General features: G+C 40.4%; 2 protein-coding genes across 7 annotated transcripts in view; both read left to right on the top strand.

The window, feature by feature from the left end:
- Nucleotides 1-13921, top strand: part of MIGA1 (mitoguardin 1) — a 106537-nt gene extending 92616 nt beyond the window's left edge. Inside the window, exons 12-17 of the mRNA XM_047084581.1 lie at nt 1194-1292; nt 3341-3475; nt 5135-5188; nt 7007-7123; nt 10244-10508; nt 10714-13921. Of these exons, the coding sequence (XP_046940537.1) occupies nt 1194-1292; nt 3341-3475; nt 5135-5188; nt 7007-7123; nt 10244-10462 (624 nt within the window). The 3' untranslated portion in view covers nt 10463-10508; nt 10714-13921. The remainder of the gene's footprint in view (nt 1-1193; nt 1293-3340; nt 3476-5134; nt 5189-7006; nt 7124-10243; nt 10509-10713) is intronic.
- A 6719-nt stretch (nt 13922-20640) lies between these two features.
- Nucleotides 20641-24191, top strand: part of NEXN (nexilin F-actin binding protein) — a 51690-nt gene continuing 48139 nt past the window's right edge. For 2 of the 6 annotated variants that reach the window (XM_047085425.1, XM_047085426.1), the window contains exon 1: nt 21935-22011. In XM_047085425.1, coding sequence (XP_046941381.1) covers nt 21980-22011 — 32 coding nt within the window. In that variant the 5' untranslated portion in view covers nt 21935-21979. Of the gene's footprint in view, nt 21505-21930; nt 22012-24191 lie in introns of those variants that run through there. The other 4 variants (XM_047085430.1, XM_047085428.1, XM_047085429.1 and 1 more) reach the window with 4 other exon arrangements.

Genomic DNA, 24191 nt, shown 5'->3' with positions numbered 1-24191 from the left:
AACATTGGGGCACATGTACCCCTATGAATCAGCACTCCTGTATCTTTTGGATAAATTAGTAGTAGTGCTATTGCTGGGTCATAGGTTAATTCTATTTTTAATTTTTTGAGGAACCTCCACACTGTTTTCCAGAGTGGCTGCACCAGTTTGCATTCCCACCAATAATGCAAGAGTAACCCACTTCTTTTGAACCTCAATTACTTCATTTGTATAATAGAATTATATTTATGGTACACCATTCAGAGGGTTCTTATGATGATTAACTAAAAGATAAGTGGAGGGGCACCTGGGTGGCTCAGTCAGTTGAGTGTCCACCTTCAGCTCAGGTCATGATCTCACAATTCATGAGTTTGAGCTCCACATTGGGCTCTGTGCTGACAGCTCTGAGCCTGGGGCCTGCTTCGGATTCTGTGTCTCCCTCTTTCTCTACCCCTCCTCCACTCACACTCACGTACGCTCTCTCTCCCTCCCCAAAATAAATAAACATTAAAAAAAAATTTTTTTTAAAGTTAAGTGGAGGGGCGCCTGGGTGGCTCAGTCGCTTAAGCGTCCTACTCTTGGTTTCGGCTCAGGTTATGATCTCACTGTTCATGAGTTCGAGCCCCGCGTTGGGCTCTGTGCTGACAGCTCAGAGCCTGGAGCCTGCTTCGGATTCTGTGTCTCCGTCTCTCTCTGCCCCTCCCCTGCTCATGCTCTCTCTCTGTCTCTCAAAAATAAAAAAAAAAAATTAAATAAAAAGATAAGTGCAAAATAAATATAAGGTGATATTAACTACTTGCAATTCCCAATGTAAATCTTATGTTGCTTCCTTGGCGTTCCCATGACAGATTAAACCCAGTGATTTCAACTAGACTTTCCCCAAGAGGAGTAGAACCGCATCAAAAGCATCACATAGTATCTACTGTAACCAAGTTTTCGTTTCAAGAACTGACCTAAGTTGGCATACATATTTGATGAGTAAGCAGTTTGCTTATGACATGTTACTAATGTTCTTAGTCTTGGCTCCTGCCAAATGTTGGAACAAAAATGTATTAAACCAAGTGAATATGTCATACCTTGAAAATATATTTTAATTCAGTTACTTAATAGAATAAAGATCTAACAAACATACTTGAAGAGTAACTCATTTACTTTGTAGGCTTGAGCCTTGTTATAAAATTAAGTTTAGGATTAAAATGTGTTTTCTTCTGCAGAATCCAAAGAAGTTTGAAGATGTTTTTGATGAGATGATATATTTTTTAGAGCAGACTGATCACTGGGATAGTACTGAAATGGAACTTGCTGCTAGAGGAGTAAGTTTCAATTTTTTTATAATATTCATTCCCCTTAGTTATATACATATAATATTTACATTATCTGAGGCCACTGTTTCCTTGTCCTTGTTAAATGACAGTAAAACCAATTATGTGATAGCGGTTATGACAGTCATAAACAATAGCAACCACAGTCTTTATACTTTGGGGCAATAGTTGAAAATGATTGTTCTTTTAAGCTCATCATTCATTCGTTCCTTCTTCCTTCTTTCCTTCCTTTTTCTTCCCTTCCTTCCTTCCTTCCTTCCTTCCTTCCTTCCTTCCTTCCTTCCTTTTTTCCTTCCTTCCTTCATCAATGAGAAGGCCCTAGCAGAATGGTTATGGTGGCCTGTGCAAGGATGATTTTCAGTGGGACAACAGACTGCTTAGGCCAGGGGATTGGCTACTCAGGATCAAACAAATAATTAAATATATTGAGAATAATGGGAGCCAGGTTTCTCACTGTCACAAAAGGAAAGTATAAAAAGCTCGGATTGGAGTTGGAGCTGTCCGTGTGGATTTTAGTTTACCAGATAGATAGACAGCCAGCCAGCCAGCCAGACGGATGGGGAAATAAATACAAAGGTTTGCATATATATGAGCATACATATAGTTTCTAGTTCTGTTTACTGAGAGGATTTGGGAGCAGTAACACCTCAAAAGAAATTACTCCTAGCACATGGAGCTTGGCTTCTAAGTACTCTTCACTGAAAGGAAGGAGAACTCCTTAGAAAAATGTCTGATATCAGCACTGGGATAGGTCAAGTACATGATGAGCCTGGAACATTTTGTTGTAACAGAAGTTTAAAGAATGAGTTCGCAAGGGGCTGAAAGTCTTTCTAGGCAGAGAAACCCGTCGGTACACGGACAGAGAGACATAATCTTTCTTTTTGTGGTGTTCCCTCACTCGGTGAAGGAATTGGTATCCATGCAGTTGTGCGGGCCAGAACCTGGGACTCCTTCCTCACACCTCCCTGGTCCTTGTGTGCTCTGTCATATTTATGATTAAGTTTGGTCAGTTTTAACCCCTAAATATTTTTGCTTTCTTCAACTTCTCTCTAATCCTGCCGGCGCCATTGTAGCCTGAGCAACTACTCTTTTCCCTGGACTACTTAAGAGTCTTTGCATTCCTGGATCCGCTTACTACCCCTCCCGCCCCCCATCACCTTTTCTCCTCTCCTCTCCATGTTGCTGCCAGTCTTTTAAAAATGCAGATCTGAGCGTCCATCTCCTCTCCACCACTGCCTCTCCAAAAGACTAAATAAAATTCGGATCATTCACATGGACCTAGCACTTCCTTCTTGTCTCCAGCCACTTGCCCCTGTGCTCTTTGCTATAGAGATTGCAGCACTATAGCACTTTTCGGTGATTTTTTTTGACTCCACACCACTGTGTTCCTTTTTACTTTAAATGCTTTGACAGTATTTCCTGTACCTGGGATGCCTTGCTCCCTAAAGAAAGCCCTCTCTGACATCTAGTCTAGATTAGCATCTCCATCATAAGCGCTCATAGTACCTTGTACTTTTTCCTTTACTGGGTTTATCACAGTTTATAATTGTGTATTTGTGGAATTATTAGTTGCTGTCTGTTTTCTCCACTAAATTCTAAGCATGTAATTCGGTTGCTATAGAAGTCTGAGCACCTGGTACAGGTGTGTGGTACAACACAACATGCATGAGCAAATGAAGGAGCAAGAGGCTCACGATGTGCTGGGGAAGATGGGCAGACATCCCAGTAACTAAATAACAAAGTGAGCTGAGCATTGTGAATGCCATAATAAAAGCACGAACAAAGGACTCCTAGAATACAGTGAAGGAGAGGTTAATTTCACCTGATGGGATCTAGGAAGGAACAGCTGTTTTATGTGAATTATAATTTCTGGTGGTGAGTTGTTTTCATATTTGTGTCTCCTCTTCCTCTTTTTTGTCAGAGATATAATCTGATTCAACTAAAACCACCCTGCTGTTACAAAGCATGAAGCCCTGGCTCAGACTTTTTTTCAGTTCTATGTAACAATAATTCGTGTTTTAACTCATAATTTAATGCAGGTGAAAAATCTAAATTTTTATGATGTTGTTCTGGATTTTATATTAATGGATTCCTTTGAAGATTTAGAAAACCCACCCACATCCATACAGAATGTAGTAAATAATCGCTGGCTAAACTCCTCCTTCAAAGAAACTGTAAGTGGTGGTTTTCCTTTTTCTCAACCATTTCAATTTGATGAAAAATGGTCAGAACCGGGAAGATTAATAGGATTTATTTATATATCTACCTGTAGAATGACTAGTGTGGAAACTGAGCTCATTCTTTGATATTGGGATCAGACATGTATGATACACTGTATCTTCAGATGAAATTGCTCTTTGGCTCTTCTGTCAGTCCCTCTCTTGACCTGGAGGACCCAGTATTTCTTCAGATCTCGAAATAAACTCAGGCTTCAGACTCGTTCAGGCCTAACCAAAAATTGTAACTGAACTGTCTCTATGACCAAACTGAGATATAGCGGTTGTAAACAGACAGTATGTATTTCTTAGAGGAAAATCTGGAGATTCATGTTCTCAAATAATATCAAAAATTAGGGGAGAAAGGGGCGCCTGGCTGGCTCAGCCGGTAGAGCGTGTGACTCTTGATATTGGGGTTGTGAGTTCAATCCCCACATTGGGTGTAGAAATAACTTAAAAATGAAAAATTTGTAAAAATGTTTTAAAAATTAGGGGAGGAAAAGAAATAGGCATATGCAAAAATAAAACAAGTTTAAACTGTATTCTGTACTTTAAATGTTTTCAGTTTCTCTTGTTTTTTTGTATTCAAATCTCTAGCTGACATTGTTTCTTTGTTGTGTTTTAAGTGTGTACCTGGAAGCAGGTGGAATAGATATTCAATGCAATGATGCAATTTGAATGCCTTTTAAGAAATGTCCCAGCTGCCTGTTTTACAATTATTTTGGAAATTCCTGCCACTATATTTTAAAGCATTTTTAATAAATCCACTTTTCCCTTAAAATGTGCTTTAACTATAAAAGGTACATGTTCTCCCATTTCTGTAACTGATTTGGTAAGGTGACCTTGATCAAAGTTGGGCCATGCCAGATTTCTTTAAGATCCACTTGGGTGTTTTAGTCCCTGTCATTAAGGTTGTTTTCTTATTTCTTTATTAGAATAAAACTTTTAGCTCCACCCACAGCTATTTCCAGCAGTACTATTCTTTTTTTTTTTTAATTTTTTAAAAATGTTTATTTCTTTTTGAGAGAGAGAGAGACAGAATGCTAGTGGGTTGGGGCAGAGAGAGAGGAAGGCACTGAATCTGAAGCAGGCTCCAGGCTCCGAGCTGTCAGCACAGAGCCTGATGCAGGGCTCGAACTTACAAGCTATGAGACCATGACCTGAGCCGAAGTCGGACGCTCAACCGACTGAGCCACCCAGGCGCCCCTCCAGCAGTACTATTCTTGAAGAAAAAAAAATTACTTTGTCTTCATTATTACACATAAAACAATTGTTGTATATGTGTATCTGTGTACACATATTTTCATTTTCACTCTTTTCCCATCGGAACAGAATTGAAGAACTCTGAGAGTCGAACTATGGTTACCAAGTTTCTGGTACCAGGGTTTAACCTTTTTCCTTCAGTGTCTTTGCATTTGATTTTAAAGTTTATAAAAACAAAATATCTTTTCATTATTATTTAGAAACAGTAGAAGGAACCTGGACTAGTTATCAGTGGTTAATGCTTTGAACATTTTAGACTTATAACCTATTAATTTCTAATAAAAATCACTCCTAATGCAAAGTTTATATAGTTATAAATTTAAGTCCTGCTTTTTCTCGTCTGCATTTATCTAGGCTGTGGCTTCAAGTTGTTGGTCAGTGCTGAAACAGAAAAGGCAACAGATGAAGGTAAATTTCATTGTGCCTTAGACCTCTTTGTTGAGTGATTTGAGGCTCCTGTCAGTCCTCAAGTGGGGCAGCAGCTCATAAGGACGGCCCCTCAAGCTGGGTGAATGGCTTGCTGGTACTGGGTCGGCCTCTCCTGTTTTGAAGTCCTTCTCCCTCTTGAGGCAGCCATGGGATTTCCACTATGTGGGAAAGAGTTTAGGGTTAGAAATGGCTCAGATAGAATTTTTTAAGTAGTTCTGGGGACCACGTATTTGAATAATTTTTGTTTAAAATGATTGCAGAGACCCTGTGTTTTGAACAAGCTTTCCAAATGATGATTATAAACTCAGATGTTTGAGAAACACTGGTTTGGGGCTAGGGAGCTGACTTGTAGACTTGGCCTTAATTCTCTCACCAGATATTATGACCTCGGGCAGTTCCTGACTATCTGCTGAGCTCCAGTTCTCCCTTTTGCAGGATGGAGTTGGTGCCTAGCCCATAGGGTTGCTGTAAAGGTGAAATGAGATAATATCAACCAGCTTCATTTAAACATAAAATAAAGAGCAAATACAAAAACGAATTTAATAAATGCTGGTTTCCATAATAATCATGACAACAATAACATATCTAACTTTATTTCTTCTTAGCATAAATCTTGTGCCTTAGTCTAGTCTCCTGCCCATATCCGCAGATACCTATATATCTCACCTCCTGTGGAACTGTTTTCTGTTACTGGAATGCCATGCTCTATCCTCTGTGTTTAATACATCTTGCCTATTGTTGAGTTCAGCTCACATTATTACTTGTATTTCACCCCATGCTAATGTCCTACCTGTCTGAAGTCCTAGTATAGTCTATGGGATTTAGAATTTTAATATATGCAGAACCTCTCAGACTGAATGATAACTTGAGTGCATCCCTCATAACTTTTTGGCCTTCACTGGTTAGCTCTGTGTGATTTAGGACAGGTTACTTAACTCCTCCAAAGTATCACTTTCTACATGATTAAAATGATGTTAACACAACCTCCTTTTTCAGAAACTTTCTATTAGATTAAACAGAACCTAGCACATTATCTGGAATATAATGGGTACTCGTTAAATGGTAATTGCTGTTACAATATCTACATTCTTTAAATTGATGTTCAGAAGACATTTTGGAGCCTATAAAATAGAAAATAACCCCTCCAGGAAACAGAATCTTGAAGCACAGTTATCCCCAGTTGATGCTATGTGACAAATTCCCCAGGATTTCAGAAGGTTGTTAATAAACTTGGAGAGGTTCCTAAATTACAACTGTGTATGTTACTATCGCACAAGAAGAGGTCATTACACAATTAAATGCCTCGGTAATATCTGGTTCCTCAACCAAAAGTTAGGATTCTAATAAGCATATTTATGTGCTTACTCATTTAAAAATCATTTTGGTCTTTTTCAGATAATCTAATTAAGTGGTTGAGTAGAACTGTTTAATAACTGAAACCCTGGTCATCTCATTCATCCTAAAAATTTCACTGCTGAGGAACACCGTGGCATTCTTGTTATTGCTTGGTTATAACACTCATATGATTGCTTTTTTATGAAGTATTTTTATGAGGTGAAAATGCCTTCAAGAAATAATGTTCCTCAGCACATTTGAAACCATTGGCTAGGATATGTAAATTACATAAAACATTTTGTGACTCTAAAAGTTACTTGTAAGCTTATTCACTTCCTTAGTAGACTTGGTCTGCCCTCAAAAAGAGCTGGTCATGTAATGGGTAGGAATTTAAGTTTCTCTACTAGAGATAGCTAATTCAAGAAGGTGAAAATAATTTGATTCTCATTTACTTCCCAACAGATCCCAGATGGATTTTTTGCCCATTTTTATGCCATTTGCGAGCAAATCAGCCCTGTCCTAGCCTGGGGCTTTTTGGGTCCTAGAAATTCTCTCTATGATTTATGTTGCTTCTTTAAGGTATGTTCAGCCATTGAATCATTTTTTTCTAAATCAAAAAGCAGGTAAGTTTTGTTCTGTTTTGCTTTTGCTTTTGTTTTTGTAGAAAAAAAGAATGTTAAAAAAAGGTAAAGTTATAAAAGTCACCTAAATTCAGTGTTTAAATGCCAGTGGAACATTATTATATAGATTTGGTGCTTTATCCTGGAGTAGATTCCGTAAGTCCATTCACCTTATCAATTCAATTCCATCTGTAATGGAGACGTGTGTGTATGGTGTTACCATGTTACAGTCAAGTTGCTGCAGACAGTTGTTCTTCATCTCTAGACCCTTTTGAAATTGATAAAGCAAATATCGGTCTTTATTGCACATGTAGGCAATTTAGAGGTAAGTTCTGTTCCAGGTTAACATGAATGATAGAACCCTAGTTGTGAGAAATAACACGAAAGTTAAGGTTGTATCCCAATGCCAGCAGTTTGCCAGAACACAAGTTACAGTGTACTGCAGAATTCTATGCCTGGCACAGTGCCAAGAAAAGTCTTTTTTTTTTTTTTTTTTTTTTTTACATTTATTTATTTTGAGAGAGGATGAGAGAGAATGCAAGCAGGAGAGAGGCAGAGAGAGAATCCCAAGCAGGCTCTGCACTGTCAGCACAGAGCCCAGCATGGGGCTCGATCCCATGAACCATGAGGTCATGACCTGAGCCAAAATCAAGAGTCACACACTCAACTGACTGAGCCACTCAGACACCCCAAGTCTCAACCATTTAATAGTCTTGAATCTAAGCTGAGTTTCAAGGAGCAAATAAAAGTAAACATAATCAAGTGAATTTGAAAGTTTTTGATGTTTGTAAGTTTGGGTGTTTCACTAGACAGATGATTTAAAGTTAAATTATTGGGACACCTGAGTGGCTCAGTCGGTTAAGCATCTGACTTTGGCTCAGGTCATGATTTCACGGTTCATGAGTTTGAGCCCTGTGTCGGGCTCTGTGCTGACAGCCCAGAGCCTGGAGCCTGCTTCGGATTCTGAGTCTCCCTCTCTCTCTGCCCCTCCCTAGCTTACACTCTGTCTCTCTCTCTCTCACAAATATAAATAATAATAAAATGGTAAAAAAAAAAAAAACAAAAACAAAACTGGGGCACCTGGGTGGCTCAGTCGGTTAAGCGTCCTACTTCAGCTCAGGTCATAATCTCGCGGTCCGTGAGTTCAAGCCCCGCATCGGGCTCTGTGCTGACCGCTCAGAGCCTGGAGCCTGTTTCGGATTCTGGGTCTCCCTCTCTCTCTGCCCCTCCCTAGCTTACACTCTGTCTCTCTCTCTCTCAAAAATAAATAATAAAACGGTAAAAAAAAAAAAACAAAAAACTTACAGAAAAATAAAAAAAAATTTAAATTATTATGTTTTTGTGCTGTTAATGTAGCATTTATGTAAATGTTTAGGAAATACTTATTTTACTGTCATTCAAAACTGATCAATTTTTGACTAGTTTTCTTGAACTCCCAAATGTATGTGTTTCTTGGAAAAATTTGGACTGGGAATTAAGTTTGTCATTAATGAACAGTCTGACTGTGGGCAAATCATGCTCTGTCCTCCTTTTCTTCATCTCTAAGATTGCTAGAGATGATTGCTAACGATTTGTCCAGGTATAAAGTCAAGCAAATTTATGAAACATGCCTTCTTAGTACTTCTTAACATTTGGTTTTTGTAGGATAGAAAGTAAGTATTTCTATTTTTTAGTTCTTTGGAATTACTTTTTTTCTCCCATCATGGCATAACAGGCTGAGACTTAATACTTAGTAGTATACAACTTACCTAAATTGAGTTCCGGGAAAAAAAAGGATGAGATTTTACTATTTTCAACAGCATGGATGGACCTAGAGGGTATCATGCTAAGTGAAATATGTCAGCCAGAGAAAGACAGATGCCATATGGTTTCACTTATGTGTGGAAACCAAAAACAAAGCAAATGAACAAACAAAAAACCAAATAGAATCATAAATACAGAGTGGTACCTGGCTGGCTCAGTTGGTAGAGCATACAACTCTTGATCTTAGGATTGTGAGTTCCAGCCCTTCGTTGGGTGTAGATTACTTAAAAGAGAAAATCTTAAGTAAATAAATACAGGGAACAAACTGGGGGTTGCCAGAGGGGAAGGAATTGGGAGGCTGGGCGAAATAGGTGAAGGGGATTAAGAGGTAGAAACTTCCAGTTATAAAATAAGTCACGGAGATGAAAAGTACAACATAGGGAATATAGTCAATAATATTGTAATAACATTGTATGGTGACAGGTGGTGACTACACTTACTTTGGTGAGCACTGAGTAATGTACAGACTTGTTGAATCATTGTGTTGTACACCTGAAATTAATATAACACTGTATGTCAACTATGCATCAATTTAAAAAAAAATGGGTTTCAGCATAAGTATTAACTTACTGAAATGAAATATCTTTCATGATCTTTCTATTTGAAATCTGAAATTTTTATTTTTCATCTAAAGTTTTTTAGGTACAGAAAAATACATACTTGAAACTTAAAAGTGGGGCTCCTGGGTGGCTCAGTTGGCTAAGTGTCGACTCTTGGTTTCAGTTTAGGTCATGATCTCACGGTTTGTGAGTTCAAGCCCTGCATCAGGCTTCATGCTCTCAGTGTGGAGCCTGCTTGGGATTCTCTGTCTCCCCCCACTCCTCTCTCTCAAAAATAAATAATTTAATTAATTGAAAAAAGTAAGAGTTACAATTATGGGAAATAGTTTACTCTTCTATCTTAAAGTTCGTACCAGTGTTCAGAGGTAACAATGAAAACATCGGTTAATGGGAAAGAATTAACAATAGCCTCTTACATTTATATAGTACTTTCAGGGTTTACAGGCATTTCCCATACATTATTTCTTTTTCATCATCATGTCGGCTCTGAGTGGTACAGAGAACAAGTAGTATTATCCCTTATTTTACAGAAAAAGAATGAGACTCAGGAAAGGTTTAAGCATTTGTGCAAGGTCCCTTTTCCAGTGGATGTGGAATTAGCACTGGAGTCAGGTCTTCGGACTACTAATTCAACGCTTGTTACAATATTAGTAGCTATTTAGATTAATACACTTTTGGTCTGTTAAGTACCAACCTGTTTTGTGTTCATTTTCCAGAATCAAGTTCTTTTCTTTCTCAAAGACATTTTTGACTTCGAGAAGGTGCGCTATTCCAGTATAGAGACTTTGGCCGAAGACCTCATGCAGTTACTTATTCGCCGCACTGAACTCTTACTGGCCTATCTTGGGGCTGACGCACTGAGGCATACAAGTAGTTGTATAAGTAGTCATGGTCATGTTATGTCCAGTGGCCTGTTGGAAGCCAAAGTACAATAAGTACCATAAAAACCATACAACTTGAGTGTGCTATGAAATATTTAAGGTAACTATTGATTTTGTAACACATGTTATAAGGAATTGGGCGATATGGACTCAGGGAGAGAAAAGAAAATCTAGGAAAGAACGAGTGATCCTACTATATTTACACAGAAGTTCTGTCATTGAATCCCTGTGTACTGTACCCAAAATGATGTTTTCTGGTCTTTAGGTAATAATTTAAGTGTGGTGAAATGTTATATATTTTACAGAAAAACTGCTTGAATTGAAACCAGTACTTGGGAGTTAATTGATATGTCGTCTTGAAGCTGTCTGCAATGTCCAGTATCATTTTCAAAAGCTCTGTTTTTATGCTTTGCACCTTGAAAATATACACTTTAGCCAAGACCTTTGTGGCCCACATATATGTAAGAATATATTACTCCTTGTGTCAACAAGTTTAACTTTGCCTGAAAATGTATTTTTCATTGTAAAGTTATTCATTGTTTAATCAAGTTTGGGCAGTAGTGGTGTTTAATATGTACTGCTTACATTATTGCTTGTGCATTCGCTTATGTTTGAATCAAAGAAATTGTCATGGCTATCTTATAAAACACTTAAATGAATTGACACTGAGAAGTTTACATTAGATTTACTGCAGTTTCCAAAATATATTATTGTTGGGCCTATAAGTTAGAATAGAGACTGAAGAAATTTCTTTTTATCTTTTTATAGATTAGAGCATTTTCCTTTGAATGAATATTGATTAAAAAGATAACATTTATTAACTGTGAGAGGTAATTAAGATTTTTTGTGTCTGTAGTTTTGAGACTATCTCCCAGTGAATATCTGAAGGTATTAATCTGGATACAGTAAAATAATTTCTCCTTTCTCCTTCTACATAACGTAGCACACTGGGGGTTTGTCATATTATGCCCCTATTTTTAAAATATTCATACTTTGAATCTTAGTGAGGTCTTAAAGGTTTTTTTCCCCCTGAGTTGAACAAAATATTTTTTAATGGCATGGAAGTATATTTCGTGTCCTTTATGATAAATAGATGAACAAATGGCTTGTTCATATGAGGGGTTCTTCAGGGTATATTAGATACATTCAGAGCTGTATTAATTTTGTGTCTAAATCATATACCACTTATTTAAAGTGGCTCACTCAGCAAATCAATGGATTGGGATTCATTGATTATGCTCCTGAGATGGGCTTTATTTATTTTAGGAGCGAGTTACCCAGAAAGATCTAAAGTATATTTTTTAAAAATGAATTTTTAGATTAAAGTGCCTAGTTTCTGATTAATAAGTAGAAAATGAAAAGTGAGGAGGAAAGCATAATCTTTTAAGGTTTTAAATTTACATATGTGCCATATTTATGTACTATTGGTTACGAAATATGAGTTTCAGAATCTTTATGCTGTTTTCATGTTACTGTCTTCCATAATATGTGGGTTAGAGCGTTAAACAGTATGAAATATTGCTCTGATATTCAGCTCCTGACCTTTCTTACATATATTCGTAATTTAACAACTGGCTATTCATAACTTTTATTATTGATGGAGGAATATCATTAGAAGTATCAAAACTAAAAATTCCATTATGTGTTGTTTTACTTTTTAATTCATCTCTTGTATTTTTAGTTTCTTGTTGAGGTACCCCTGGCCTCGAATGATTCACACATGTATACACACACACACACACACACACACACACACACACACACACTCTTCCATCATTGTGTAGACAGGACAATTATTGCTTATATTAATCTTCCTGTTTGCGGGGGGAGAGGGAGGCTAAATGTTCTAAGCTGTTATTTTACAAACAAAGCTAGAAGTAAACTTAATTACTTTTTTAGTTGAGGAAGATATTATTTTAAACCTATTTTGAAGAATTGCACTATTTAATAATGCTGCTATTACATAAGATGACTCTGGGGAGTTTATTTCATCAGATAAGATGAATAGCTTTCCAGAAGGTGTTTTATCTTCTCTTTTACTTTTCACCTTAAAAAAAAAAAAAAAAAGCCACCCATATTCAAGAGGTTGGTTTCTCAAAATCAGTGAGTTTGATTAGTTTCTTGTCAGTTGTGTAGCTACTATTTTAGTAAAATGCTTCTTTGTGGCCTTTGATGAAAGAGACAAGAGTGACCAAGTAGAACTTCGGGGTAGTAAGTATAGGAAAAACCTCTCTATTGTAAGGGAAGAAACTTGAACTTTTTTTAAAAGAAACATCTCTCAAAAACAGTTTCTGACCACAGAAGAGTGCTTAACACATATGTACCAGTTTCAGTTTGCCTTGATATTGGGGTAAACAGCTAAAACAATGTTGTAATAATAAAAAAGGATTAAACTAGCCTAGAGCCTCTTAGGAAGGAACCCTGTTTGACACTTAACATTGCCATCATGAGTCCTACTAACATCCACTCCCCTGTGTATGTGCTAAGGGCCTTGAAATCATCCGAGAAAATGGCTTTTTCTTCCTGTTTTCTGGAAGAAAAAAGATCAGTCAGTGTTCAGGTGATTTATATTTGCTAACTTTTTTTCTATTTTGGTTTCTCTATGTTTTTGTTCAACTAAAAGTCTAGTCAGTTCTTCTCGAAGGCTTATAATACATTTATTAAATATCAAACTGACATTACTTTTTTATTTAAAAGAAGCCAAGTTTTTCATCCTGTTACAGTCAGCTTCAAAAAACTTTCTCTCAGAAAAAAGTAGTTTATTTGCATCCCTTTATTTTGATTCTATTGTTAAATTATCTGACTTTATAAAAAAATATTTACAAACTTTCTCTTGCCTTAAGATGTAACATGTTCACACCTGAAACTAATGCAACATTGTGTGTCAACTATGTTTCAATTAAAAAAAAAAAGAGGTCACGTTTTCTACTTAAATGATTACCTAAAGAGTGATTATTTGCATCACAAAAGAATTAGTTTATTATCCTTTTAAACATTGAAATAGGAATGCCAAAGTAACATTTAATATACTTCTCTGTGACCTTTCATAATCAGAAATTTTTAATTATGTTCATGACATAATTTGCTTTTATTTTAATATGAACACATATAGGAAATTATTTGGAGTATATCTTTCAAAGTAATTATAAGAATGAGGCTGAATTCAAATCTTTTGTTTTTTGCTTGGATTAATCATATTTAGAAATTTCTCTGGGACTCAAGAATTTATATAATCTATGATTAATGGATATAGGGGCATTCTTTCTTTGTTTCTAATGATTCTATTGTGTTATTGTTTTGCTTAGTTTGAGAACAACCATGTATTATCTTTACTTGGCTGATATTAGTAAATGTGTCTATTTCCTAAATGTAAGGACTGTACTTACTAATTTATGTAAAAGTGAAACACTACTGTAGCAGAAAAAAATTGTACCGGCTCTTTAGCCAAAATAAGCTCTGTAACATGGATGTATTTCTACTACTGCCAAATAAAAAAACTGACGGTACATCTTACTGAGGTATCGACTATTTTATACAATGCTTATATACTTTTGCAAGATCATACTTGTCTCATCAGACCCTGACATATAGGAACTTTCAGTCTCGGCAAGACCACAGTCACAGGCACAGGGAACACAGACACTGCAGAACTGTTGGAATCAAGTGCCAAAGTAGATGTTTTCTTTATGGACTGAGTGGGAGAAAAGACAGTTTTCTGATGAGTGAAGCCAAACTACTTGAGTTGGGATTTGTTGTTGTTGTTGTTGTTGTTGTTGTTGTTGTTGTTTGAGAGAGCATGCGTGCAATTGGGGGGAGGGGCAGAGAGAGAGAATCTTCAGCAGGCTCAACGCCCAGCAAGAGTTCAATATGGGATCATGACTCAAGCAGAAATCAGGAGTTGGATGCTTAACTTACTGAGCCACCCAGGTGCCCCACAAGTACTTGTGTTTCAGTTAACAAAGTGTTTTGATTGGCAATCCTATCAAACAATATAAATTTATCTGAATGATGTTTGTGCATCTGTCTCTATTCAGACATCCCATTTCCCACCACTTCCTCATCAGAGTTCAGATACAGTCAGTCAAGGAGGGGGTTGTTGCCTGGACACCGTTGGAAGCACCAGGCGGCAAAGAACGGTTTATCTGGACATAAACAGCACCTGCCATACAAGTGCGAGGTCACTCTCTTCCCAGCGCGGAAATGGGGCCGGGGTCTGGGGCAGCATCTCTGTCTCCGCTTCTGTTTTCTTTGTCATCCGGCACCCTCCTTGCCATCCTCAATCCCGCTGCCTGAATTTACGTTTTGTATTTTAAACATCACTGAATTTGGGGGCGTCTGGCTGGCTCAGTTTGAAGGGCACGCAATTCTTGATCTCAGGGCCGTGAGTTCAAGCCCCACCCTGGGTGTAGAGATTACGTAAGTAAACAAAAATAAAAAATTTAAACATCTCTGAAATTTTAGGTTTGTTTAGAATACGTCTGTGCAAGCATGTCAGTGTCTTGTTACGTTATTTGTAGGGCTTTGCTGGAAATCTTTATTAACTCATTTGGTTTACCCACTGTCTTCCCTACTGTTCTTATGCTACTTTTGACTTTTATTACAAAGTGTTTCTTTTTATACTCTGTATTCTGTAGTACTTTATCCTGCCACATCTTCTCCTTTAATCTCTCCCTCTCCTCATGCTGCTATCTTTGATCAGGCTGCACAGCTTTCTTGTCTGCTGAGGTGGTGTTGTTTTTTACCCCTGCCTCTGAACAGTGAAAACCTTTAAGTAACCTTCATCATTTGGGCAGGGAAGGACTGAATTCCAATATAGAAGAAAAAAGCAAACCTTCTTTGACACCTTATTCTTTGCTTAAAAGCCATAGCAAAGTAACTGGTACATCAAATATCACCTCAACGTTTTGCTTTTAACTGTCTCTTATGTGTGTCACAAAAGCCTTTTCACAAAGTACATTTATATATAGGAGATTACAGAACTTTTATGATTTGCTATGTTTGAAGTAATACCATAATACTTGACTATAGAGGAGCACTTTGACATTTGCAAGCACTTGAAATATATGACTTCCAGAACTTTGTTGATTTTTTAAAAATTTATTTATTTAACAGCACTGTGAGAAAATAGGCCCACAGACTTTAAAAAGGACTGGATCCTTAATGTGGTTAGGAGATGGCTAATTTAAAAAAGTAGGGGAGTGCTTGGGTGACTCAGTTGAGCATCCAACTCTTGATTTCGGCTTAGGTCATGATCCCAAGGTCATGGGATCAAGCTCTGCATTGAGCTCCACACTGAGTGTGGAGCCTGCTTAAAAGTCTTTCTTTCTCTCTCTCTCTCCCTCTGTCTCTCTCTCTCTCTCTCTCTCTCTCTCTCTCTCTCTCTCTCTTTTAAAAAAAAGTAGGTTAGAGGCACCTGGGTAGCTCGGTCGGTTAAGTGTCTGACTTCGGCTCAGGTCATGATCTCGCAGTTTGTGGGTTCGAGCCCCGCATTGGGCTCTGTGCTGATAGCTCAGAGCCTGGAGCCTGCTTCTGATTCTGTGTCTCCCTCTCTCCCTGCCCCTCCCCAACTTGTGCTCTGTCTCTCTCCTTCAAAAATCCGAAAAAAAAAAAAAAAAAAAAGGTTAGGGGAACCTGGGTGGCTCAGTTGGTGAAGCATCCGACTTTGGTTTCAGCTCAGGTCATGATCTCACAGTTTGAGTTCAAGCCCCACATGGGCCTCTGAGCTGACAGTGCAGAGCCTGTTTGGGAGTCTCTCTGTCTGCCCCTCCCCCACTCTGTCTCTCAAAATAAACTTAAAAAAAAAAGTAGTTTAAAGCAGGTGTGTTTGTTATCTACTGCTGCGTAACAAATTATCTCAGAATTTAGCAACTTGAAACAATAAACATTATCTCACAGTTTCTGAGGGTTAGGAATCCAGGAATGGCTGTTTCTGGTGGTTCTGGCTTATCATGTCTCCTGAGATTGCAGCCATTTGAAGGTTTGAGCCGGACTGGAAGATTTGCCGTCAAGATTTGCTTATTTACATGGCTGTCGTTAAGCGGTATTAGGTTCTTGCCATGTGGGCCTCTTGGCTGCATAAGTGTCTTTAAATTTTTTTTTTTTAATGTTTATTTATTTTTGAGACAGAGAGAGACAGAGCATGAACGGGGGAGGGGCAGAGAGAGAGGGAGACAGAATCGGAAGCAGGCTCCGATTTACCCCTGCTCTGAGCCAGGCTCTGAGCCATCAGCCCAGAGCCCGACGCAGGGCTTGAACTAACGAACCGAGAGATCGTGACCTGAGCTGAAGTCGGACGCTTAACCGACTGAGCCACCCAGGTGCCCCTACATAAGTGTCTTTAAAACTATTGCTGGCATCTTCCAGAGTGAGCAATTCAAGCAGTATCAAGACAAAAGACACAGTATCTTTGATAATCTAGACTTGGAAGTGGCACATCATCACTTGTGCTGTGTTCTATTGATCACCCGGACCAACTGTGACAACTGTGACACAATACGGAAGGGCATTACACAAGGGTGTGAACATTAAAAGGCAGGATCATTTGGGGTCATCTTAGTGGCTCGATACCATCACAGGGAATCATAATACATTATATATAGTTAAGGTAGATACTTTAAATGAATAAATATATATTCTTTGGGCAATAATTTGATGTAGGGTCAAGGCCTTCACTACGAGTATGGATCTGTTTGGTATTCTGAGGTATCTTTGTTGTATAAACTATCCATCTAAATCATCATCTGGGATTTCCAGTTTCCCTTACTTTTGAAGGAGAAAAAATTTACATGGGAAGCAATGAATGCCAAATCCCCCTAGTTTTCTAATTTTGTAGCCACTTCTATACTTTGTCTTACCCCCACCTAGCTTGATGGCAATTTTTATAATCTATTTGCCTTTATCAAGTCTTCAAAGCTTTCATCCTAGCTTTTGTAAAAACATTACTTACTTTCACATTTATTGCTTTTTGTAATGTTTATGTCATTTCAGTAACGTGCAACTGATATAATCAAGTTTGAGAATAAACCCAAGTGATTCATGATAGGTATATGAGGTATGTTTATTAAAAAATGGCAAGTCCTAGATTTCAGATAGTCTTTTTTTTCTTTTTATTTATGTACTTATTTATTTTGCAAGAGAGAGAGAGAGAGACTGTGTGTGTGAGTGGGGAAGGGACAGAGAGAGAGAGAGAATCCCAAGCAGGCTCTGGGCCATTGGTGCAGAGCCCAATGAGGGGCTCGTCTCATGAACTGTGAGATCATGACCTGAGCCAGAATCCAGAGTTGGACATGTAACTGACTGAGCCACCCAGGAACCCCTCAAATAGTCTTTAAGTTTAGCATGTCCAAAACTGAGCTCCTGACCACAGTGGCTTAAACCTCCTCTTGCCAGCACTTGACAACTGACAACTCCATTCTTCCAGTTCCTCAGGCCAAAAACTTTGTCCTCACACCTCAGGTTGTATCTTGTGCCAAAATCTACTGGTTCTACATTTTTTAAAATGTACCAAGAAAAAAAAAAGTGCCAAGCACTTCTGTCTTCACAGGTGTCACCATGGTCCCAACTCCTGTTACCTGTCATCTGGTTATTTTGGACACCTTGTAATTGGTCTCCCTGTCTCATCTAGTGTATTTGTAGCATATCAGCCAGAGTGAACATGTTAAAAATATGTCAGATCATGTCACTACTTTGTTCACAATCCACCATGGCCAGCCATCTTAAAAGCCAAAGTCCTTACAATGTTAGACAAAAGGCTCTGCTATGTCCTGTCCTCGTCTACTTCCTCTTTTCACCCTATGCCACTCAGCTTCATCCACACAAGCCTCCTTGCTCTTTCTAGAACATGTCAGGATCTTTCTTCTCTGGACCCCTTTTGTACAATGTTTGGGGCACCTGGATGGCTCAGTTGGTTGAACGACAAACTCTTGATTTTGGCTCAGGTCATGATCTCACGATTTGTGAGATCGAGCCCCGCAACGGGCTCTGTGCTGACACAGCAGAGTTTTTTGGAGATTCTCTCTCTCTCCCCTGCCCCCCCTTTCTCTGAAAATAAACAAATAAAATTAAAATTAAGAGGTGTAAGCTATTCATTCCTCAATTAGAGAAACATTCTAAATCGGTAATTGAAATAGCTATTTAAACTTAATCTAGACAGGTGGCCTAGATGGTCCAGCTCGCCCCCTTGCTCCCTTCAGTACCATTACCTCAACCTTCTTTAGTTCATGAAACTTTCCATGGTCATTCTGGCTGCAGGACCTTTGCACAAGCTGATCTCTCTGCATGACATCCTCTTTCCCCACTCCCCACTTACCTAACTTCAACATATGCTCCTGCTGTCCACTTAAATGCTGCTTTCTCAGAGAAGCCTTCCCTTCACTCCCAACCTGTGTCAGTGTTCCCTATTATGAACTCTCATTCCACCCCTTTCCTCCTGAAACTTTCCAACTTATAAGTATGCATTTATTTTTATGATTTAAAGAAGCGAGTACAAGCTCTCTTAACTGATAATCCACTTGCTGGGTTCACCTCATTAAACAAAGTGCTTCATTCTTCCTACAAAACTCTAATAGGGGGATGCCAGGGTGGCTCAGTTGGTTAAGCATCCAACTCTTGGTTTCAGCTTAGGTCATGATCTCATGGTTTGTGGGTTTGAGCCCCGAGTTGGGCTTTGTGCTAGCAGCACACAGCCTGCTTGGAATTCTCTGTCTCTCTCCTTCTTTGCCCCTCTCTCACTCGCTCTGTCTCGGTCTCTTTATTTATTTATTTATTTTTTTTTTTCAACGTTTTATTTATTTTTGGGACAGAGAGAGACAGAGCATGAACGGGGGAGGGGCAGAGAGAGAGGGAGACACAGAATCGGAAACAGGCTCCAGGCTCTGAGCCATCAGCCCAGAGCCTGACGCGGGGCTCGAACTCCCGGACCGCGAGATCGTGACCTGGCTGAAGTCGGACACTTAACCGACTGCGGCACCCAGGCGCCCCTGTCTCGGTCTCTTTAAAAAAAAAAAAAAAAAAGAAAACCCTCTAGTAGGTATCCAAGGCATGGGAGGCCTTCTTCTCCCTTCACCAATTCATTATTCATTCTTTCATTCAACAAATATGCAGTTCTAGATACTGAGGATATAACAGTTGACAAAATAAATAAACAGCCCTGCCATCATGATCAGACATTCTAGTGGAAGAGGGCAGACAATAAACATTGTACTTAGTGATATGCAATATGGATAAAACCACAGCAGGAAAGGAGGGATGCTGTGAATGGGGTGAGTGGATATTGTATTTTTATTTCATGTTTGTTGTTGCTGTTTTAGAGAGAGCACGCACACGTGCGCGTGAGCAGGAGAAGGAAAGGCAGAGGGAGAGAGAATCTTAAGCAGGCTCTGTGCTGCATCAGCTTACGCCTTTTATTTTATTTTTTAACATTTATTGATTTTTGGGAGAGTGTGCACGCATGCAAGCAGGAGAGGGGCAGAGATGGATGGGGGGGGGATGGGGCGACCCAGGATCCAAAGCAAGCTCGAAGCTGACAGCAGAGAGCCAGATGTGAGGCTCGAACTCATGATCTAAGCCAAAGTCCACTGCATAACGGACTGAGCCACCCAGGCGCGCCCCCCCCCCCAGCTTACACCTCTTAAAAGAATTTCCATCATGGTGCACCTGGGTGGCTCAGTCAGTTAAGTCACCTTCGGTTTCGGCTCAGGCATGATCTCACAGTTCATGAGTTTGAGCCCCGCCTCGGGTTCTGCACTGACAGTGTGGAGCCTGCTTGGGATTCTCTCTCTCTCTCTCTCTCTCTCTCTCTCTCTCTCTCTCTCTGCCCCTTCCTTCCCCCACCCCCACACTGTAGCATGAACACTCTCTTTCTCAAAATAAATAAACTTAAAAAATAAATCTCCATCCTGAGCGTATGGTGATGGGGTGGAGAAGAAAAGCTACAGCTGGGAGTAGAAAGCCTTTTCAATATCCCTGAAAATATAACCTGAGCACCACTGTCTGTCCAGAGCTGGAAGTTGGAAGTGTTTGTCCCTGCTGTATCTCTGTGGATGCTACTTCAATAAAGTTTTTATATTTTTCTTTTTTTCGTTCTCTCTCTTTCTTCTTTTATTATTTATTTTGTGCATGCAGTGAAAAACTGAAGATCTCCCAAACCAGAAACCCCCCCTTCGTGGGTTGTCTGATGGGTTTAACTGACAGGCTGGTTGAAAAGGCGTGTGGGTGCTAACATTCTCAGGTGCCTTTAGTTTAAAAAGACCAGAGATGATTTGCCTTTAACTAGGGAAAGGTGGTCGATTATATAAGTATTATTCGCTTTTAGTTGTGTGTGTGTGTTTTAAACCTCTTCTTCTCCCTCCCCCTTCTCCTTCCACTTTTCTCTATCACCACTCTCTTTGGAGTTCAAGACGAAAGCCAAGAAAAAGACAGCCACAGCCAGACGAAGTGGTCCCCGGACTGCTGCCCTATGGTCTCAGCAACAAAGGAAAAATTGGTCAAAAGTCATGCTTTCGTTGAAGACAAGGTGGTGGCTCGGCGGGCGGGTTAGAAGCCAGGACTGCAAGAGCCGCTGAGAGAAGTGAGCCCCAGGGCCAACAGGCTGTGGGTAGTGGGGAGCCGGCTCCAGCCTGTCTGTGAATCCCATTCCAACATCACTCCTTACCCACCGGGGAGGCCGCCTCCCGTGTCCGGTCCCTGCCGGGAGGTGGAGGCCAGAACCCCGGTGACAGGCTCGGCGACCCAGACTCGGGCGACCGGCAGGTTCTGGCGGAAAGTTGGCAGCCGCCGCCCCTCTCCAGTCTCCCTCCTCGACACTCCACCCCCCTCCGGGCGCTACGGCGGAGGTGGGGGTTGGGGGAACTGGCCTGGTGTTCTGGAACAGCTGCAGCCGGCGCTGGGCCCGCCTGGAATGCGGGAACAGGCTGCGCACCAGGACTTTTATGGAAACTTGCTGCTGGAGGCGGCGGCGGCGGCCAGAGGGCTCCCAGCGGCCGGAGCGGCGGCGGCAGCGGCCGGAGCGCCCAGACCCCTGCCCGCACCCAGGCGCAGGACGCGCACAGCCTCTCCGCGCGCGAGGAGGACACTCGCTGCTCGTCGGCTCCGGGCGGGTGAGAGCAGTCGGGGAACGTGGGGCGGGGGCGGCGGACACGGAGGTGTCGGGTCCCCCGCGGGGGCGGGGGCTGCGGGAAGACGCGCTCCGCCGCCGGGCTGAGCCGCAGCCCCCTGAGCGCGCGGGGCTGCGGCCAGCTGTGGCTGCGCGCCCGGCCCGGCCCGAGGGAGCCGCGTCCTGCGGACTCGGCGGGGTGCCGGCCCGGGTCTGCGCCTCTGGCGGCGCGAGCCGGCCTTGGGCTCTGCCGGCGGTTTCCTCGGCCCCGCTCCCCTGCTTTCAGCTCCGCCCGTGCCCTGTCGGCACGGAACTCGGGTGCTCGGGTGCCTTCCCTACTCCTGCAGGGAACGGCCCTCCGCGAGCGCAGTGGGTGCCAGTCCCCTCGCTCTCCCCTCGGGGTCCAAGCAGGCTCCAAGTTCAGCGGCGTCACCCCCACCCACCACGTGCCCCCGGAGCGGTCTCCGTCGCCGCCAGAGATGCCTGCTGTTTTTAAGAGAAATCCTTTCTGGTGCGTCCCTGCGGAGGTTGGGGAGTAATATGTGATTTAACAGCCCATCAGCTGCCCCCTCCCTCCAAAGTATTTTCTGGAGGCTATTTTGTCCGAGGTGGGATGTTGGGGTTGCGCAACTACAGTGGGAAGTTGGAGTGGATCACCTCTGTAGACCTCCCTTGTCCTCTCTTTTTTGAAAACGCCACGCCGTTCCAACTGTTTGTAAACTGTGAAACGCTCTACAGTGCTAAGAATTTACTGGCATTTGTAAAGAAAATAACGAAGTTGAGAGGTTATGATTATCGCAGTGGCTTCGAGACCTTCATTTTATATTTATTTGAGGACCATAACGCGAAACAAAGAGAGCTGGGGGGAGGGTGCGGTGGAGAGCGAGGGAGAACAAGGTAAAAATAGCATAAGGGTATGTCCTAACAAAATGTCTGTCCTTGGGAAAGAGGCAGGTAGAAAAAATGAAGTAAGCCATGAGAAATAGTTCCATGAGCAAAGCCATGGGAGCATCATTCATCAGCTAAATTTTGTTAATGAATTTGTGTAACGGGCCCATTGGCCTGCGAGTCACAGCATAACTATGTGTTGGGTAGTACGATTAGTAAACCTGAGTATTTATGCCATCTTAGTCACACGTCATTAAGTGAACCACATTATTCCCACCGCCCCCCCCCCTTTACAGGTTGGATTACTGCCATAAGAAAACTCAAAATACACTAAGTCTTTGAAATTCTTCTGAGTTTTGAGGTGTGCCAAGGTGGAAAATGCATAATTAATCAAACTGAGGGACAGTTGTTTTTTTGAGATATGTTTAGTATACATGAACTTTGATTATTTAATACAACTAGTTATGATTCTTCCTCACAGCTGTTAGTCCTCTATTTTTGAAGATCTTTTATACTTTGGAATAATTTAAAGAAAAATGTGGGAAATTGTGTGTTTTATCTACAACAACTCCCTTAAGGAGCCCTAAGCAAAAACTACAACAAAATTCTTTTAAATCCAGTTTCCCTCAAATTGGCAAAATTCGGTTTTAATGGAAGATTCGAACTTCAAAATCCCTTTTCAGCTGAATGTAGTGAAGAGCCATTTTTCTTGTTCACCTTCAATGGAATCTGTGCTATTTTTGAAAATTTGATATGTAAGACTGATCATTGTCAAAATGTGTGTCATCTCGAGATGACTATATTTAGCATCAACAAAGGAATGCGTTATCTAGGCTTTTGAACGGTATTTTTCCCCTGAAATTACACTTGAAGTATTTAGGTTAGGGTTCCATTTGTGAACAGAATGAAAACTGAGTATGTATATTTGGAAGAGATTAATTGGGGATTTAGATTGCTTCGAACCCAAGTGACCTGAAATGACATACTTCTTCATTTAGGAAAAAAGGATAAAACTTACCGTTATCTTCAAAACACCCTAAAGGCAAATAAAAGTATTGTTTAAATAAAAGCACATGCCTCTAAGAAGGAAAACAATGAAGTAAATGTAGAAAAGTATGTAGTAGGTGGGCAGATGTCTAAACATTTTTATGGGAGAGAGGACGCAGTATATTTTAGTATGTAAGGCATATACACACAAAATATCTTGGTAGCTGTTTTATAATTTAGAGGGAAAATGACCTACAGCATTCTTAACAATTTCACACAGTTTTGTTCTTACTTAATCAATTTGTGGTCTATATCACCTGTGTAGGTTTTTTCATGTTCTCTTCTGGTTTTATAATTGGAAAATTACATATTATTTATATACACTTGGAATTGTTATATTTTCTTTTTCTATTTAAGTATTCAGTGCATAGTTTGGCTGGACTTAACCATAGCGTAGACTTTCTACACTCTGTGATGAGTGGATTTTTACCCTGAAATCCAACTTATTTAACTTCTAGTAAAATTTGTGGGTTTTTTGTTCTAAACTTAATATAACCATATTTATGGTTAAAAATTATCAAGAATGGAGGGGCACCTGGGTGGCTCAGTATGTTAAGCTTCCGACTTCGGCTCAGGTCATGATCTCACCGTTGGTGGGTTCGAGCCCCACATCGGGCTTTGCTCTGACAGCACGGAGCCTGCTTTGGATTCTCTGTCTCCCCGTCTGTGCCCCTCTCCCACTCGTTCTCTGTCAAAAATAATGTAACGTTAAAAAATATCAGGAATGGAAAAGGGGACCTTCAAAATGTGGCACAT

This window comes from Lynx rufus, unplaced genomic scaffold (assembly GCF_022079265.1).
Source record: "Lynx rufus isolate CCGP_SWC_20201006 ecotype Redwood Valley unplaced genomic scaffold, mLynRuf1.p SCAF_2, whole genome shotgun sequence".
In the NCBI taxonomy this organism is placed as follows: Eukaryota; Metazoa; Chordata; class Mammalia; order Carnivora; family Felidae; genus Lynx; species Lynx rufus.
The sequence above is the reverse complement of the archived record's forward strand: the minus strand, read 5'-3'. Positions and strand labels throughout refer to the sequence as shown.